Below are 20,717 nucleotides of genomic sequence, written 5' to 3'. Positions count from 1 at the left end.
ACTGTATCTCCCCAATTCTTTTGTGAAGACTGAGGAGAAGAATGTATTTAGAATCTCTGCCTTCTCTGTCCTTTATAGCCAGATTCCCTTCATCATCCTTTATGGGGCCAATATGTTCTGGCCTCACTTTCTTACTATCTTACTATTTATATACTTAAAGAATTTCTTGTTTTTTTTCCTTCTCTCTTCCACTATGTGCCTTTCGTGTTCTATCTTAGAGGCCTTGACTGCGCTCTTACATTACTTATTGCATTCTTTGTTGTGCTGGAATGCTGCCAATGACCCCTCTGCTTTGTATTTCTTGAGAGCCTTTTTTTTGTTTTTATATGCATTTTTACGTTGGAGTTTAGCCACCCAGGGTTTATTTTAGCTCTTTTAAACGTATTCCCTGTCGGAATGAACTGCCAATACCTATATTAAGTATGTTCTTAAAGCACTCCCATTTTTCTCCAGTGTTCTTTGTTCCTAGGATTCTATCCCATTTAATATCATCTAGCATAGAGCGCAGTTTAGGGAAATTGGCACTTTTGAAGTTTAGTGTCTGTGTATTACCCTTATGTTTCCCATTTCTGTGATTTATACTGAAACTAATTGACCTGTGGTCACTGTTTCCTATGTTGCCCCTTATTTCTACATCCGCTATCCGGTCCGTATTATTCGTAATTAGTAAGTCTAGTAATGCATTGTTTCTCGTTGGTGAGTTCACCATCTGACCCACAAAGTTGTCCTGCAAAACATTTAGGAAATAGCAAACCTTAGATGAATGTGCGGTTCCTTCTGCCCAGTATATATCTGGATAAATAAATTCTATCTGAGGTTTAGGAAATTCCAACTGTACCATCTGAGGGCCCATAGATCACGATCATCTAATATTGTCTTTCAGCTTTGTCCTTTGTGCACAGAGATTTCTTCTGATTCTGATTGAATCTTTTGATGATATTGTACTGATGATATATTTACATTCCTTTCAATTTTTAGGAACATTATTCTGAAATGTTTGACAATTTTTAGATGCAGCTTTTCACAGATTGGTGACCCTCTTTACTTCTGAGGCACTCTGACTCTTATGATATGTGTTTTTTTATACCCAATCATGTTACTGACCTGTTGCCAATTGACCTAATCATTTTTAAAATGTTCTTTCAGGTCATCCTTTTTAGTACCACTTTGCCAGCTTTTTGTTGCTCTGTGCCAACTTTTTTGAGATGTGTTGCTGCCATTAATTTCAAAATTACCTTTTTTTCTTAAACTGGTACATTCCCTCAGTTTAAACATTTGACATGTTTTCTGTTTTAAATAAAATATGGCTTTATGAGATTTGAAATTCATTGCATTCTGATTTTATGTAGATTTTACACAATATGCCAACTTTTTTGGAATTGGGGTTGTAGACCTGTCTCTTCCTTCTTAGCGTGCCTCAATAAAGGCTCATCGGTGTGCTTAATCAGGTAGAGGAGACTTCTCATGGTTACAAGTTTTAGTTTGTGACATTAAAAAAAAAATGCATCACATTGTTTTAAGATATTTTACTGTGCTGCTAGCCTTGCTGATTATGAGTGGGTAACTGCAATAAAAGCATAACCCTTATTATTTTATAACCAGGATAGCAATTATTGCGGTCTCTCATAAAAACGTACATTCATCAGAAATTGTTTTTCATGTTCAAAATTTAGTAAAAAGGGTAGCATTTATTAGGATTATAGTAGTATTATTATTTGTTCTCACAGTTATCTTGCATGAGTGTATCTATGTAGATACCATTTTTACATTACTGCCTTCCCTTAAGCACAGTTTGCAAAAGGGATATCAATTGATGCTCTAGGTGAATTGGAAATGGTAAAATCCACTCACTGTCAAGTCACTACAGAAAGAATCCTTTCATTTTGCAGTATGTAGTTGGAGAGAAATAAATTAGATATTACTAAGAATACCAATATGTGATTTATTCATGAATTTGCCATATCCAGCCTTTCACTCTCTGACCGCTATTGATTGAATCCCACAAAATTGTATCTTCGGTTTAAGTGTAATGTAAAAAAAAAAAAAAAAACATGTTATGAATTCAGGCTCTGGGATATAATCTTACATTAGGAATGTTGACGTGTATTCTGCTAAAATGGATGACAAAGTCAAAAAGTGGCCTTTTCATAAAAAAAAGAAGAAAAATGGAGAGGAAAAACTCATGTACAACATACAGCAACCAATCAGATATTTAGTGTCATATTGTTAGCTAGACAATTATGCTGTAAATCATATTGTGTTTAAAGTGTAAAGCTAGCCATAGATGGGAATTTTCTTTTTTTTTTCATTCACCCAGTGGGCGGAATGAAATACTTGGACGACCTCCTCTTGCAAGGGGAGTCCTCATCTGCATTGATGGATGACATGGAGATCACTATCCAGACCTTGAAGGAGTTTGGTTGGCTGCAAAACTACCAAAAGTCTGCCTTAGATCTGTCCAGGAAATTGGATTATCTGGGACTGACTCTGGATTCAACCCTGGCCAGTGTGTTTCTTTCTTGTGATAAACTCCAGAAGTTGCATACTGTGATTCCTCTGTTGCTGTCCTGCAGGAGGTCCTTCTCCGGGCTTGCATGCGGGTGCTGGGCCTGATGGTGTCTACCTTTGAGGAGGTCCTGTTTGCACAGTTCCATACGAGGTCCCTCCAGATGGAGATCCTAGTGAAATAGGACAAGTGTCCGCAGTCTCTGGACAATCCGATTTGGCTGAGCCAGGATACCAGGGGTTCCCTGGTCTGGTGGCTGCACTCTCCGACTCTTCGGCAGGGCAAGTCTTTTCTCCCCTTGTATTGGACAGTGGTCACGACAGATGCCAGTTTGTCCGGGTGGGGAGGCGTCCTTGGGCTGAGCTCCTCTCAAGGTTGTTGGATGCTGGAAGAATCCGGACTACCAATCAATGTCTTGGAACTTTGGGTGATAAGGCTGTGCCTGCATCACTGGATGGATCGGCTTCAAGGGCTCCCAGGTATGGATACATGTCAATCTTACATGTCTTATGTCAATCACCAGGGTGGAACAAAAAGTGTGTTGGTGGCTCTGGAGGTAGCCGGCATTCTCCGGTGGGCAGAACATTTTGTTTCGGCCCTCTCCCCTGTACACATTCCAGGTGTGGAAAATTGGCAGGCGGACTATCTCAGTCGGCAGGCGCTGGACCAAGGGAGTGGTTCCTTTATCCGGACGTGTTTTATCTGATCTGTCCGAGGTGGGGCACCCCTGAGGTGGGCCTGGTGGCATCTCAGAAAAACAGGAAAGTTTCAAGGTTTGTGGCAATGTCACGGGATCCTCTGGCAGATGCTCTGGTGGCCCGAGGGGCCAGTATTGTCTGATTCACACTTTCTCTCCTCTCAAGCTTTTTTAGCTACTTCTGCGCAGGATTGGGGCCAAAGGGATTCCGGTCATTTTGGTGACCCCGGACTGGCCTCGCTGGTCTTAGTATGCCAACCTAGTGCGCTTGGTCATCGACGTTCCTTTGGAGACTGCCTTTCAGGGAGGACCTGCTGTCCCAAGGGCCAGTCTTTCATCCTGCTTTACAATCTCTGGCTTTGATGGACTTTCAGACTTTTTCTGTGGCTCGGATTTTGACCTTCCTTCAATGAGGTGTTGAGCAGAAGTTGGCCTTGAGTATCAAGAGCCAGGTGTCTGCCTTGGCAGTCTTCTTTCAGTGACCCTTGGCCACGCATTCCTTGGTGCGTACTTCCATTTAAGGGGGTCTCCTCTACCGCCGTGGGATTTGAACTTGGTGCTCTCAGTTCTCCAAAAGCCTCCCTCTTTGAAAATATTCAGGAGATTTCCCTGCTTACGCTATCTCAGAAGGTGTCTTTTTTGGTGGCCATCACCTCTGCTCACAGGGTGTCGGAACTGGCGGCATTATCTTGTCGTACCCCCTACTTGTTGGCCCATAAAGATAAGGTGGTTCTTCGCCCAAGCCCCTCTTTTCTACCTAAGGTGGTCTCTGATTTCCATTTGAATGAAGACATTGTGTTGCCTTCTTTGTGTCCCAGGCCCACTCATCCCAAGGAATCTGTGTTGCATGCCCTGGATGTGGTTCGGGCAATTCGGATGTATCTGGCAGCCACAGAGTCTTTTCGGAGGTTAGACTAGAAAAGGGCTGACTGGTTCTTCTGCAACCATTTCCAGATGGATCAGACAGACGTTTACTCAAATCTATTCTTTCAAGGGCCAGGTTCCTCCTTTACCCGTCAGGGCTCACTCTACTCCGGCGCTTAGTGCTTCTTGGGCCTTTCCATCTTTAGGCATCCGTGGCGCAGGTTTGCAAGGCAGCCACTTGGTCGTCGGTGCACACTTTCACTAAGTTCTACAAAGTGGATGTTTTGGCATCTGTGGATGCTTCCTTTGACCGCAAGGTTTTGCAGTCTGCTGTTTAGAGGGCCTGTTCCCTCTTTGGGGGTGTATTGTTCAGGTTGGGCTCCAGTTGTTTTTGTTGAGCTCCTTTTACCTGGTTGGCTTCTTGTGTTTAGCCTTGGAAATTTTTTGTTGTCCCACCCCTCGTTTGGAACTGCTTGGGGACGTCCCTATGGTTCTGAATATGTAGCGTTGCATCCATCAATGAGCTCAGAGAAATTAATTTTACTGTAAGTACAAAAATCTTTTTTTTTTTACTTGCCAAATCCTTGCCTAGACAAAAAATGTCCTTTAGAAAATCATGCAAACCGCCTCCTGGGATGTGTGACATAGACATTCCAGGATGCAGTTTTCAAGTTCTCACGCATGCACAGATACGCCATGGGGTATCTGCCAGTAGTTTGGCAGTGCCTGTGGGGTGTATGCACGTGCATGGGGAATGTGGTGCACATGAAGACATGAAACTGGGTTCTCTGCCAGGTTCCCTAGAGACTTGTGGCAGATCTCCATTACAGATGGAGAGGAGGAGAGGGAAAACTTCTGCTCTAAGCAAGACAAAGCTCGCTGGACACCATGGTGTAGTAAGTATATTTTTTATTTTGTTTTGAGACTAGGGCAAATAGTGATGAAGTTGCTCCTAAATTACGTAATAATGATTACAGAACTGCATTAATTTGTATCTCTTAGATTTTCCTATAGTTCAACTTTAACCATACCATTTTAGGCCTCACCCAGGTTTCAGCAAAATGTGGTCAAAAATAGTATTCAATCCAACTTTCCTCTCTTCATTGTCCCCAGGTATATTTAACACCTTCCTGCCCGGCCTATAGCCCATCTGTACCATGTGATTAACTTTGAGCTTTCACAGCTAATTACAACAGAAGACACTCTTCATTCAGTAAAAATGTTTGCGTACAGTGTTATTATGGTAACATTGTATTTTTCTAGTCACAGTGAGTTCGAAAAAAATAATAAAAAAAAATGTAATTAAAAAATTTAAACAATTTATTTTTTTTGTACTTTCTGTCACCAGTTAGTGTCCCTGATCACCACAAACCAGTAATACCCTCTCGCCCAACATCCTTTGATCTAAAAATATAAGTAGCCAGATGAAAAATTCTCGTCTGATCAGCGGCAGCATCCAGTCACATGCAGCCACTATTGGGTATTTTACAGCTACAGGTGCTTTCTGTCAAGACAAAAGAAAGGGAAGAGGGGCACCAAGCAGCGATATGGTGTAGTAAGTCTGTTTTTTTATTAGAACAAAGCTTAAAAACAAATGTAGAACACTTACAAATGCATTGAAGATCCAGGCATGTCATATGAGAACTGGTTCCTAGCCGGGGATGAACAGGAGATAGTTTGACTGTGAAAGCAGACCGCTGATCCAGAAGGGGAGAACCACTGCTCTTGGGACTGCTGGAGCTGCTGGGAGCCTACTGTGCTGGAACCGCTATTCAGATGGCAGCAAGACAAAAGTCAAAAGTGCTAAGAATTCTGGGATAAGCATTTTGGGAGCAATCTTGCCCCCTTCCTCAGGTGCTGTCTGTCAGACTACAATGGCTGGCAGGGAAGATTCCTCCATCCAGGCTATTTAGCTTTGATGTGTATACAAAGAAAGTTCCCCTTGAGAAATGGGACTATGAATGCCGCTAGACACTGTGTATTGCATAAAAAGTATATCTTTATTACATTGCAAATACAAAACAAACAATACAAGACAACAATATTGAACAACTCAAAAACACATACAGGGGCATTAAAATATGCATGCATTTGACAGACCGAATACCGAACCAAGATGAGGACACTCAGGTATGCAGGGCGATCATGGAACCAGAACCGACCCTACGCGTTTCGGGCATAGATACAGCCCTTCTTCAGGGGTCACCCAAAGTTACCAGATAAAGCACCTAGCATGTCTGGGAAAGCAAGACATTTTAGTATATTGAAAGAGGTATATCTGTACATCCATAAACAGGCAATTATATACTTGTCTTATAATATGAGCTTTATACTAATCAACCTACCCTTTTGCGTCCAACCAATGGATTGGATCGGTCTGTCAGATTAAAAACGGTATTGCTACCGTGTGGAGGGATGCCCAAGTTTCCCAATGCCCGTTCAGGGCAGAAAGATCCATGAGAGTATGAGAAAGATAGCAGTAGCTGCCCGGAGGGACCAACAGGGCACCACGATGACCGGTCAAAGTATGGCTCACCATGGACCGCTCACATATAGGGAATATATTCGTTAGACATTTGTAGCTTGTAAATAGTAAACTGCAGGTAGGAATGGCTATCCTGGTAATGAAAAAGATATATATATATATATATATATATATATATATATAGTAAGGGAGAGAGGCAGTTGTAAACTGCACACAAAACAGGAGCAGGCTTAGTGTGTCCTGCATTTCAGGAGTACTTTGTACAGCAACTCCATATCATAAAAAAAAAAAACAATGCATGTTCTAAGCTATTAACTAATGTGTGCTCTTGGCAAGGCTGTCTAAAAAATGTGCCACATCCCTAAAAGATAAACCAAAAAATGTGTGGTTTCCCCTGAGGTGGGATTTTTAGGGCACAGCAAAAGGAATTGTTGGCAAAAAAAATTATGTAAGATTTTTGAATTTTATTAGCATACAAAATGTACAAAACATTAAAAACATAGGCAAGCATAAGATATACACATAGTGTCAGAACCAACCCCCCAGTCCAAAGTCGATACCTGACGCGTTTCGAAGTCACTGCTTCTTCATCAGGGGTGACTTTGGGTGAATTCATCGTGTTAATATTAAATATAAATATACATGTGATGGTAGAACCTTACATTCAGTTTTCATAAATTTATAAAATATAACAGAAAATAATTGTACAATGTATCATGAATCAAGAAACATTTGACTCACATGGTTGACTGCACATGAATAATGGATGCTTGCTCAAGTAAAAACAGGATAGGTTGGAGCCTCAGAATGCTGTGAGGCCTCAAAATGAACCCAATGCAGGTAAGTGTTGTCAAGATGGTGAATAGGTAGTGCGTTCCCTGGGTTCGGAACAGCTGGAGTCCAATTGGCTGAACAGCTCGCCGAGATAGAACCATGCAATGCTGGAGTAAAAGAAAAGGGGAGGAAAAGAACTAGAAGCGTGCTTTTGTCTAGCAATAAAAATTCAATCCATAAGCCTCAAAGGATACTATTGGCTCTTATAATGATGCCACTCATATCATAGGCATTGTGGACAATAATGTAAAGACAAATTGGGGCTAAATAGCTGCAAGGCTAGGGAAATCTTGCTCTAGATGTCCTCAAAAAACATCTTAGTGAAAGAATGTTACTTTTGACTAGGATTTAATTCAAACAGCAGAGAGTATATCCTGCCTTGAAAGGAGAGGATACTCCTCAATGGTGTGCAACTAAAAAATAGTTTCAGAAAAATAAATGCCAAATGTAAGATGGATCATCTATTAAGAGAGAAGCCCCACCGCTCTATTATGTCCAAAATAAACAACAATGTAGACATTATGCAAAAACCGCTTACCTGATACCAGCATAAACAAAATGAGGGATATGTGAACCACCAAGCTCCCGATGGCAGGCTGTGCTATTGGCCGCCGACAGGAGCTTGGTTAAATACTACCTGTACACTATTTACGCTGTAAGCTATTAACTAAACTCAGGTTAGTTCCTGGCTAACAGGGTGCTCCCTAATAGGTTCATCAAAACAAAAAGACAGCCTTTGTACCTTTTAGTGTTATGTCAACAGCCTTTTGTCATAGCATTAGGCTCCCACACATAGGTGTGCACAGCCTATTGCATTAGGTTGTGCATCCCAAAGCTCAAACACACATGCTTTTCTCTAAAGCCTAAGCTGCACTGGGCAGTGAATGAATGGGAAGTGCTCTGTGCTGAGCAGCTTCCTGTTAATTCCCAAACTGAAGCATAGTAAAGACAGTTTACTATGCTTCAGTCACGAATAAACAGTGAATGTGTTCACTGTGTTCATTTAGAATGTTCTAAATGCACATTCCATTCTGAAACATCCCCCACAGGAGCTGGGGGGAGATGAGAGGAGGGAAGTCAGCAGCACTGACGTAACGCAGGGGAAAGTAGCTTAGGAAAGCACAGAGCATCATTCAGCTGACATACATAAAAGCCTGTGCACAGCTGTGATAACTAAATCTTGCTACCAAGTATAATTTTAACCTAGGAATAGAGGCATTATCCTACCCAAAGCTCTACAAAACCTCTGGGTTTCAGGCCCTAGAACAGGGTCCTTACTATGAGTCTCAGAAAACAAATAGTTTGTATTTTTTTCTCATCAGGTAGAAATTCTCGTACTCACCATATGTAGGTGAGAAACTTGGGTATCACGTATATGCCATCCACAATCCTGCTAGGCAGTGTCTCACAATACATACAAGTGCATCTCAAAAAATTAGAATATCAGCAAAAAGTTATTTTATTTCAGTAATTCAAGTTCAAAAAGTGAAACTCATATATAGATTCTTTACACATAGAGTGATATATTTCAAGGATTTCTTTATTTTAATTTTGATGATTTAGGGCTTACAGCTAGGAAATTGCTTAACCACTTGCTACCCGCCCGCTGCCAAATGACGGCGGAGCGGTGCAGCTATCGTTCTGGGATGCCGTCATATGACGGCGCACCAGAACAGCCCCTCTCGCGCGCCCTCAGGGGCCACATGGCCACACCGTGTTGCTAGGACACGGCGCGACCCCGATCTCGGTAAAAAGTCAATGACATGTGTCAATCACATCCGGTCACATGTAAATGAGGAAGTGCCGTTATTTGGCTCTCCTCACCTAACACTGTTTGATGATATTCTACCTTTTATGAGATGCACCTGTATATAAATATATACTGTGTGTGTGTATGTGTATATATATATATATATATATATATATATATATATGTATATATATATAAAATAACAAAATATATACCGTATTTATCGGCGTATAACACGCACTTTTTCCCCCTGAAAATATAGTGCAAACAGTGGGTGCGTGTTATACGCCGATATTTTTTTTCCAGGAGGGGGGGGCGGGGATCGGGCGGTCCTCCCCGGGTATCCACACATTGGAATGGTGTCAGGCTGGCTGCCCCTCCTCTCCTGGCCGTGGGACAGCCCTGCCAGCGTACTCTGCAGTTAAGAAAAAATCATGCCCTTTTTTATAGATCGTTCCGACATTATGTCATTGAAGAATGCTGCCTCTAAATACCTTGATAGCTTTGTTCGTGCTGGCTGCTCTCCTCCTCCTGCCCCTCCTCCTCCTCTGAGTGTAATTTCAGATTGGTGGAAGAGAGCGATCACATGACAGTCCATTACACGTCAGAGGAAAGCAGTCACATGACCGGCCATGTACGAACGGAGCTAATGAGGTATTTAAAGGCATCGGCTTACAATAACAGTGACACAAAGGAAACATCTATAAAAAGGGTCTGGTAGTGATTTTTTTTTTACTTTAGAGAACGCTTGCAGAGCTGTCCCAGGAGACTGGGGGTTTCCTGTGAGTGCAGGGGGGCTGTGCAATGTAAAGGGGGCTTTAAAATAAAAGGGGGTATGTACTGTGCATTGGGGGGAACTGTGAAATGTATAGGGGGGCTGTTTAATGAAAGGGGCAGTATACTGTTATTTTTAAATATTTAAAATGTTTTTTTCCTGAAACTTCCCTCTTAAAGTGAAGGTGCGTGTTATACGCTTGTGCGTGTTATACGCCGATAAATACGGTAAACACAATTTTCTAAGGTGAGGATGCTTTCAAAATAATGCAATGAATAATAATTCATCAATTAACCTAAAAAAGATAAAAAAAGTGGGGAAAAAAAGGAAATCAAAACAATATTTCTCTATCGCTCATTGACAGACGTAGTCTTCTTGATTCTCAAGAGCTGGGTTATGTTGTCTCCGCAGGAGTAGGACTAGGCAGAAAGACAAAACGTTCTGGCTCCACCTTAGGGGCAGTCCCTGAGGGTATATCCTCCCTCTCTCTGCTACAGGGAATCAGTTTTTTTCTGTCTAGTCAGGAGTAAGGACCTAAGTTCCTTGCTGGGATCTTTTTGGTCCTGGCAAGAATTTTCTTAAAAAAAAAAAAGATTTTTTTTAGGCAGTTTTTCTCCAGTATTTTTTTCCTGTGAGATCTTCAAGCAAATACGCCGGACTGGGCGACACTAGTGGTCACCCCAGCCGGCCTACGAGCGCGCGCAGACCATTGCATTGCGCTTGGTCGGCCGCGACACATTCAAGTAAGTATGCGGGGCCGGGCGACGGGCTGGGTGTTGAGATCCAGTGGTCACCCCGGTTTCTGCCTACGAGCGCGTGCAGACCAGAGCTCCGCGCTGGGTCGGCCGCGACGGAGTCCCAGTGGAGGGACTGACCTTGCGAGTTAAAAGTCTCGCTTGGACGCCAGGAACCAGAGAGTCGAGGCGTCCGGAGTGGTCCACAACCCCCCACCCCGGTGGAGAGGGTATTGTGAAGAGAGGGTGCCTGTCGGTTCGGTATGGTGAGTAAACGTTCCCTTTTTTCTTTCCTCGTTATGAGGCAGTATGAATTATGGGCTCCTCCATACATGGTCAGTATATATCTGACACTAAAAAGTCCCCCCTTGTAAATACAGTATGTGTTTGTGGGAAGTGGACTTGGTTTGAGAGCTAACACTCTACCCAGCAGACTGTAGCATTACAGCAGACATAGGAGGTATAATCCTACCTTATTTGTAGTGTATCTCCTGTAGATCAATAAATCGCCACGTAGCAGAGATGCAGGTGGATGTGCTGGGAAAAACGATTTCGGCGGTCCGCCGCCATTTTGCCGTAGACCAGGTGCATGTATGTCCTCAGGTCACGCCGGCCGCCATGTTTTTGGAGTCTAATGTCTCTTGTATGGGGGCGGCCATGTTTCATGAGCCCAGCTACCTCGTGGAGAGCTGGGAACGCCGGAAGGCGTACACAGGGGGCGGAGCCACGTCCTTCTACCCGGGAAAAAGCAACAGCTCCTTCCAGTCTGTAAAAGACAGACGCTGACTGCAGTCGGTTTGAAACTTCACTGCATCGGTTGGTGAGCCTTGGGGGTCCCTCTCTCTCTCTGTGGGGATCGAGAAGCAGGTACTCTGAGGGGCGCTATTGCGCTAGGGGGAGACACATAAAAAAAAAACGTTTTTTTGTTTTTTCTGGCAGAGGTGTCCTGAGTTAAACATGGACCCTGCCACTCATGTATCTCCTCCGGATCCCCTCGAGGGGTCTGCAGGATCCTCCAGCACCCCACTGACGATTGAATCATTGTCAGCTATTATGGAAACTTTTGTGTCCCGGGTGGAAGTGGCTTGTCAGGGACAGGGCGCAAGAAAGCGACCCCCGCCTAACCCCTTATTATCTGAAACCTCGGATTCAGACTCTGAGCCTATTTCTGCAGTTGCAAGTACTTCATCTGGGATTGGTGTCTCGTGTACTGTCTCTTCAGACAGTGAGGAGGATGTTTCGGCATCAGCCATAGCCAAAGAGGAAGCGTTGATAAACGCACTCATTGTATCTGTTCAAGAAACCTTAAGATTACAGGGTATTCCGTCGGAAATAGCTGAAACTGAAATCCCTTTTGGTACTAAAAAATGCATCAAAGTGGCGAAGGTTTTTCCATTGCCCAAATGTTTTGGCAACCCAATCAAAGAAGAATGGAGTCTGCCAAAACGCACTTTTACTATTTCTAAACGCATTAACAGGCGTTATCCGTTTGAGGAAACCCTCATTAAGAAATGGACAGAACCACCTGTGGTGGATTCACCAATTGCTAGATTGAATAAAGCCACGGTTATTCCTCTAGAAGACGCTCCGTCTTTTAAAGATCCAGTGGATCGCAAGATAGAAGCTATGTCTCGCACCATGTTTACCTTGATTGGATCAGCTTTCAGACCAATAATTGCTATTGGTCTGGTTTCGCAGGCTGTAACTGAATGGACCAAGTGGTTACGCCGGGACTTAGAAGAGGTCCCTCAGGCGGTATCAGATTTATTGGAACAAATGATACAGGGGTTACAGTTTGTATGTGATGCGGCGTTAGACGCCACTCCATTATTGGCGCGAGCATCAGTCTCAGCGGTGGTTCTCAGGCGTACACTGTGGCTAAAAGGTTGGTTAGCCGACCAAGGTTCCAAAAAAGCATTGGCTAGTATCCCCTTTTTAGGAGAGCGTCTTTTTGGAGCCAACTTAGATGAGATCATTAAGGATCTCACGGGTGGAAAGAGCACCTTTTTACCCCAAAATGTTAAAGGTAAAGGAACTCGTCAAGAACGAGGGCCTTCTTTCTCTGCTCACAAAAAGTTTTTTCGTCCCGCAGGTGAAAAAATTAAGTCCTCCAAAGCTCCTTCAGGAGGCTTCAGGGGACGTTTGTCGGGCAAGCAAAAGCCCGCCCCCTCCAGACCTGAAGATAAATCGTCCAAAGCCTGAAGGTGCGCCCCCACCCATAACTGAGGTGGGGGGACGTCTTCGCCGGTTCCCGGATCCATGGCTTTCCAGAATCCCGGACAAGTGGGTTTGCGAAGTCATAAGGTCAGGGTACAAGATCGAGTTTCGATCTCTCCCACCGGCGCGATTCTTCCCTTCCAATATTCGACTATCCCCGGATCGTTTAGAAGATCTGCGGAGAGCAGTCACGGATTTACTACAACAAGGAGTGGTAGTCCACGTTCCTTGGACAGAACGTTTTCAGGGGTTTTATTCAAACCTATTTACAATACCCAGGAAAGAGGGCAAAGTGCGTCCAATTCTGGACTTAAGGGCATTCAATTCTTTTGTCAACATAAGAAAATTCAGAATGGAGTCCATTCGCACAGTAGCGGCCTCCCTGCATCCAGGGGATGTCCTAGCGTCCATAGACATCAAGGACGCATATCTTCACATTCCCATTTTCGCAGGACATCAGCGGTTTCTACGCTTTTCCGTAGAAGAGAACCACTATCAGTTTGTGGCGTTACCTTTCGGTCTCGCCACGGCTCCTCGGGTCTTCACGAAGGTGTTGGCCCCAATGTTGGCACTACTGCGCCAAAGAGGCATATCGATTCTAGGTTACCTAGACGATCTTCTGCTTCATGCAGAGTCTCCTCAGACCCTGCTACAAAACATAGAAATTACTATAATTTCTTTACAGGAATTCGGGTGGCAGGTGAACCAGCAAAAGTCATTTCTGGTTCCCACCCAGAGGCTCGAATATCTGGGTCTAATTCTAGACACACTCAGGACAAGAATTTTTCTTCCGGTAGGGAAACTCCGGAAGATTCAATTAGCAGTCCAGTTGTTACTATCCAACAGCTGGTCTTCTCTTCGAACTTGCATGAGGGTTCTGGGGTTGATGGTGGCTTCCTTCGAAGCAGTCCCATTTGCCCAGTCCCATACCCGAATTCTTCAGCAAGAGATTCTTCTCAGATGGAATCGGAATCCGGAATCCCTGGACAATCAGATCCGATTGAGCAAACAGACCAAACAGTCTCTGGTCTGGTGGCTTCGGTCTCCGATGCTCAGCCAGGGAAAGTCATTTCTGCCAATATATTGGACAATAGTGACCACGGATGCCAGTCTATCCGGATGGGGAGGAATTCTCGGTCAGTTATCTGTCCAGGGACTTTGGTCCCTGGAAGAATCCAGGTTGCCGATAAATGTATTGGAACTGAGAGCGATCAAACTTTGTCTGATTCACTGGACCGAGCAGCTCCAGGGCAGCCCGGTTCGGATCCAGTCGGACAACGCCACGGCCGTGGCTTATGTCAATCACCAGGGGGGCACCAAGAGTGCCCGAGCGGCCAAAGAAGTGGCTTGCATTCTTCGCTGGGCGGAACGATTTGTTCCAGCTATCTCTGCGGTGTTCATTCCGGGGGTGGAGAATTAGCAGGCAGATTATCTCAGCCGTCAGACTCTGGATCAGGGGGAATGGTCCCTCCATCCAGAAGTTTTTCACCAGTTGTGCCTACGGTGGGGCACCCCGGATGTGGATCTGTTGGCATCACGATTCAACAGGAAACTACAGAGATTCGTGGCTCGCTCCCGCGATCCTCTAGCAGAGACCGCAGACGCACTGATCGCCCCGTGGGGGCAATACCAGCTAATGTATGCCTTCCCTCCTCTCGGGTTACTGCCAAGACTTCTTCGCAGGATAGAGGAGGAAGGAATTCCAGTAATTCTGGTAGCTCCGGACTGGCCTCGTCGAGCTTGGTACGCCGACGTGGTCAGACTGGTGGTGGACGTCCCGTGGAGACTTCCTCTCAGGGAGGACCTACTGTCTCAGGGACCGATCTTCCATCCTGCTTTACGATCGCTGGCTTTAACGGCCTGGCTATTGAGACCCAGGTGCTGAAGGACAAAGGTTTGTCAGCTTCAGTTATTCCTACTCTAATTGAAGCAAGGAAAGCGACTTCCAGAAAGATTTATCATCGCACATGGAAGTCCTACATTGCATGGTGTGAACCTCTGGGGTTCCGTCCACGGTCTTATTCGGTTAGTCGAATATTAGCTTTTCTGCAACAAGGGGTTGAGCAGAAACTGGCCTTGAGTACTATCAAGGGTCAGGTCTCCGCATTAGCTATCTTTTTTCAGAAGCCTTTGGCTACTCATTCCTTGGTGCGGAATTTCATCCAGGGGGTGCGACATCTGGCTCCGCCAGTGCGCGCGCCGTTACAACCCTGGGATCTTAATTTAGTATTGTCGGTTCTTCAGAAACCTCCCTTTGAAGATATTAGGGAGATTCCTCTACCTACGTTGTCCCAGAAGGTGGCCTTCTTGGTGGCTATTACTTCTGCACGCAGGGTGTCAGAACTGGCTGCATTATCTTGTCGTTCCCCATATCTGGTGGTTCATAGAGATAAGGTGGTTCTTCGTCCGAATCCATCCTTCCTACCAAAAGTGGTGTCAGAATTTTATCTGAATGAAGAAATTGTATTACCTTCCCTGTGTCCTAAGCCCAGTCATCCTCGGGAGTTTGCTTTACACTCCTTGGATGTGGTCCGGGCGATCAGGGTATACTTAAAAACGACAGACTCATTTCGCAAGACGGATTCACTTTTTGTGATCCCGGATGGACCCAAAAAGGGGTTGCCTGCATCTGCCGCGACCATTTCCAAATGGATCAGACAGACGGTGGTACAGGCTTATTCTATTAAGGGTCGGGAGCCCCCGTTCCCTGTTAAGGCGCACTCCACTCGGGCGCTTAGTGCGTCATGGGCCTTTCGCCATCAGGCGTCAGTGGTCCAGGTGTGCAAGGCGGCTACCTGGTCGTCGGTGCATACCTTTACAAAACATTATAAAGTTGATGTAATGGCATCATCTAATGCCGTGTTTGGCCGCAAGGTTTTGCAGGCCGCCATTTGAGGAGACCAGTGGTCTGCCTCGAGGGTTTTTTTCCGTTGGAAATTTTTCTTTTGAGTCTCATTCTTTGTTTATAATGAGCCTTTAAAACTTCTAGTTTGGCACCGGTTGGGCCTTCTAGATTGGATTTTGATTTTTGTCAATCCCACCCCTCATTTGTGGCACTGCTTCTGGATGTCCCAGCTCTTGAGAATCAAGAAGACTACGTCTGTCAATGAGCGATAGAGAAAAATTGATTTTTGTAAGATCTTACCGTAAAATCCTTTTCTCTTAAGCTCATTGACAGACGTAGTACCCGCCCCTCTATCATTGAGTTGGGTTGGGTTAAATTCTCTGTTACTGCTTTAGAACAGAACTGATTCCCTGTAGCAGAGAGAGGGAGGATATACCCTCAGGGACTGCCCCTAAGGTGGAGCCAGAACGTTTTGTCTTTCTGCCTAGTCCTACTCCTGCGGAGACAACATAACCCAGCTCTTGAGAATCAAGAAGACTACGTCTGTCAATGAGCTTAAGAGAAAAGGATTTTACGGTAAGATCTTACAAAAATCCATTTTTTGTTTGTCTACCCTTGCCTTTAAAATAGCATAAGTTCTCATAGGTATATTTGCACATGGGCTTTTAAAGAAGAAGTAGGGCCAAAGGTTATTTGGCCCTACTTCTCCTATGGATTACATGCGCAAACTGCACTCCTGTGACCCTTTTTCAGCCAGCAGCGGTCTAAAACCCGCAGTCGGCTGATGTCACTCAGCCAGTTCAGGCTGGAGAAAGATCCTAACATATGAGTCTGGATTCACCCAGATGCCTGGAACAGCAGCTGGCTCAGCCTCCCAGCTGTGCCACTGGGAGACCTGAGCCAGCCGCTCCCTCCCCAGCCCAGCACTCCAAAGAGCGCTGGAGGGGCAGAGCAGAGAGCCAGTGACTGGCAGTCAGAGCGGAGGGAAGAACTGAAGGATCAGTGGAGTATGATCGCTTAGTTCTCAGTGCAGAGACGGCTAGGTGAGTATAAGGGTTGTTTTTTTGTTTTGTTTCTTTTTTTGTTTTTTTATACCCCATACATCTCTTTTAAGGAACGCCACAATAAAGTTGTCTAAACATTTAGGACAGGGTTTCTCAACCAGGGTTTCTCCAGAGGTTGTTGAGGGTTCCATGAGCAATTTCCTCACTCACACCGATATGTTCCCACTGACACCATTGATCTTTTTAGCTATCTGTAAGGAGGTCATTATTTTCAATGACCACAAGTGTAAGGAGCATTCTTAGCACTGACCATCACATGAATGTATCATGAGATGTAGATAAATAATTTTTTAGCAAGGGTTCCCTGGGACTGGAAAGATGTTACAAGGGTTCCTCTGTGTAGTAAAGGTTGAGAAAGGCTGATTTAGGAGAACTTAACAAAGTTATTTTATGGATTAAGGCTCAGTTGCTTTTGTCGGTTCATGTAATCCCCGACAGACTCAGTGATGTTGACACCAGGGCACTGTGGGGGCCATACAGTACTTTTTCTTCCAGGACTCCTTTTCACTAAAGATAGGGCTTTCTTAATTTGGCCATATGTTTGGGGTCATTGGTCATCAGAAAGCTTTACCTAAGGATAGGAATCTTTATTTTTAATTATGTGACTGTCATTTTTAAAACTCATTGGACTCAGAAAAAATATCCTTTTTTAAAAAAATAAGTATCTTTTATCCTGGTGTTTTTTGTGTACTGAGCCTGTTGTCCTGCATGATGGATGAGTATCTTCCTGTAACTTTCAGAACTGAGGAGAGCATACATTTTGACCAAATTTTCAACTTCATGTGCAGAAATGCAGTCCCATACCTGCAAGCAACGTCCACCATGTTACCTGCAGACACCCATCTGTGTAACACTCTTCAGTCCTTAGGGAAACAAACTGCCTTCTGTCACAGCCAAATATTTCCAATTTTGACTTTCACTTTGGATAGGCATACTTTCCCTAAGGCATTAAATCTGTATGTCATTTTTCTAAAAGTGTTTAGTGATTTAAATTGCACTGTAAGTCAATGGTAAAAAAAAAAAAAACGTGATCATTCTAGAGTAAAAAGACACAATGTGGTTTTGAAAACAGATAAATAAAACTGGCTATTAAACATATGCTTCTTTTTTTTTTTTTTATAGGGTGAAGTCTGGGTATATGCAAACCCATGGAAAGCACAGTGATTACGATGGTTCAAGTACTCCTAGCAACCCGCCATGTTAAGAGAAATTCCGCCAAGGAATAATGTATTTCTGCAGCTGCAATGTTAACCACTGTATTCAAAAGCCATGATATATTCCACTTGATGTGTACATATATAAATATATATAGGTATGCACTCTGTGTATCAAAACTGATATAAATATATGTATATACACAAATTATAAATAAGATAATTAAGATTTTTATAAACCCTTTGGAAATTTATTTGCCAAATATTTTCCACTCTTTAGGTGAAACAAAGTAACCATCTAATTACATTTCAGTCTAATATACCGTATGGTCACATTTCAACAACAAAGAGGGAAAGAAACTTTGTTATTGCTGAACTTTTTTCAAAGATCATTTGTAGATTTCTGTAGCATATTGTGATGACTCAGGATTCAAAAGTATTTCTCTACTAACCTCATAGACTAAAACAGGACATAATCAACTCTCCTAATTTGCCTAATCTCCACCCATAACATCATCATATTTAGACAAGGAACATTTGTTTTTGACATGACAAGCCGTTCCATGCCTCAGTTAATCCAAAGAAAACTTTTTGTCAGAAAGTTACTCAATGTGCCCTTTGTAAAGAGTGCTACTTTTTTCAACTGCTTGAATACTCGAACGCTAACTCATGGCATCCTCTTGTCCTGCCTTGTTGCTAGGATATTGCTAAAACACTCCAAGCTGACACTTCCCCCCCATGTCACAGGTACGGACTCCTAAACCCTCACGCATATGCAGTTTATGATCTCTGCTGTCGCATCATCGCTGAGCTCAGAGCTACTACATCAGGGAAGAGAGAGCGCGTGCAAGGGGGCTAAAATTAGAGAAAAAGCTCACTCAAATGATGGTGGGCATGAGCAGTAACAGTTGGGAGTGTCTTAGCAATGCCCTAGTAACAATACAGGATGGGGAATGCCATCTCTGAGTTTTTCAGCCAGGCTTCTGAAGATACATAAATATCCCACACCTATAGCAAGGCCATTTTTCAACTTTGATCAAAATTGCACAGTTTGTTTTTTTATCTACAGGTGCCCCTTACCTGCATAGACATTTTTTTAGTAAAGGAGAACTATCCTTTTAAAGGCAAAATTGATAAAGATACTTTAGCGATGTTCCCTTACTATATACACAATGACAAAATGTACCATTTTGAAAACCCCAGTTATTGTAAGAAAAATACCTGGTAACCCTGCCATTCTCCAGAATATCGCTGTTTCATGTTCTGGACTGACATCACTATTCAGCCTTCATTCAAATGGCTGACTCCCCCAAGATTGTCGGTTACTGAAAGATGAGCCACTTGATTATGCATGCATACAGCCTCCCTGTTCCTCTCCCTAACTTTGGCTTTTGGGAGCAGTGTAAGTGGTATCCATTCCTGTCCTGATGCCATGCTCAGGGGAAAGCTCTGCCCACCGCTGTCCAGTAAATGGCACATATCAAGGCTCAGCTCAGCAAAGATTAAAGATTTCTACCCTGAAAAAACAAACATTGAAGAGTCTTAAAACAATATAACAGTTTACATTAGAGCTGTTGATAATACAATTATTATCCAATTAGGTAGGTAACTACCAAGTGTAGGTAACAAATCTTGAAAATTAGTTACTTTATAATTTCAAAAACCTCAAGCATTGCTTTCAGAACATGCATCTTTGACAGAATTATATGTACTCAGGTTTTCTTCAGTTTAAAATATTTTAGTATTTGATAATTAGTGTTCTTTGTTAGCTTCACAAATGTCTCTGCAATGTTGGTATTTACTTTGATGTTTGTCTTTACATGATTTGAAGTAAATTGAGAAAGTTCCTTCTTTTTGGAGTTCTGGCATCTTTTTCTCATTTTACAGTTGTGTTGCATTTGTGGTGTATCAATGACAGATGCACAATAGGTTTTTCTCTTCAGTACTCATAGAGATCAGTCCTTTTTTTTCTTGTTTTAAATAGAGTGCAAAAGGTTTTTAGAACCTCTGTTAGGTTTTTCTTTTTGCTTTTGAAACCATTGGTAGACTTGAGAGCACAAACCCAACTGGTCATTTTGTAGAGTTCAAAGCTGTTCTCTTCAGAAGGTAGAAGTGTATATCTTAAGATGAGAAAATGCATAAAATTTAAGAGCAGTGACACATTTAAAAGAGGCTCAAACTTGATATCAATAAGTTCATTTTAATTTAACAAGGAAAAACTGACATGCAACAGGGATCTGTGTCTCCTCATCATTTATATTTGTGACACAATGTAAAATATACAGAAATATGGAATGAGTGGAGGCCTCCCTACATAAGGAGTCATGGGTTCAAACATTCTTTGATATCTGGGAATCTTTTATTCAAACCTTGCCTACAGATACCCAACAATCAATAGTACAATGTTTTCAATATACCCAATGGTTTCAAACCAGACTGTTAACCAATGACCCTGCAACTGATATCCTACCTGCAGCTTAAAATTAAAATCTGTTTTACGCTTTATCAGCTAAGGCCTCCCCTCTTTGCATCCTCTGCTAGTTAGACCAACTGCCATCTGTCTTTTTGCTTCCTAATGTCCATCCTTCGATCCACTGATACCCGGTTCTCAAACTACAGTGACATAATCTGTCAATTGTGTATTGTTCAACTGTCCAAACGTTGTGCCCATTTTTATTGTTAACTGCATTCTCGCATCAAAGAAAAAAAAGACAAAATATATATATACACACACACACAGTATCCCACGAAAGTGAGTACACCCATCACATTTTTTGTAAATATTTTATTAT

At 43.2% G+C, this 20,717-nt stretch overlaps 1 protein-coding gene across 2 annotated transcripts in view; it reads left to right on the top strand.

Moving 5' to 3' along the window:
* OSBPL10 (oxysterol binding protein like 10) overlaps positions 1-18,617 on the top strand; it is a 745,381-nt gene extending 726,764 nt beyond the window's left edge. For both annotated transcript variants that reach the window (XM_082258274.1, XM_082258273.1), the window contains one exon: positions 17,894-18,617. In XM_082258274.1, the coding sequence (XP_082114400.1) occupies positions 17,894-17,935 (42 nt within the window). In that variant the 3' untranslated portion in view covers positions 17,936-18,617. The remainder of the gene's footprint in view (positions 1-17,893) is intronic.
* Positions 18,618-20,717: the final 2,100 nt, after the last annotated feature.

This window comes from Pelophylax lessonae (assembly GCF_965119305.1).
Source record: "Pelophylax lessonae genome assembly, chromosome: 5".
Classification (NCBI taxonomy): Eukaryota; Metazoa; Chordata; class Amphibia; order Anura; family Ranidae; genus Pelophylax; species Pelophylax lessonae.
This window is presented reverse-complemented; position numbering and strand designations above follow the sequence as displayed.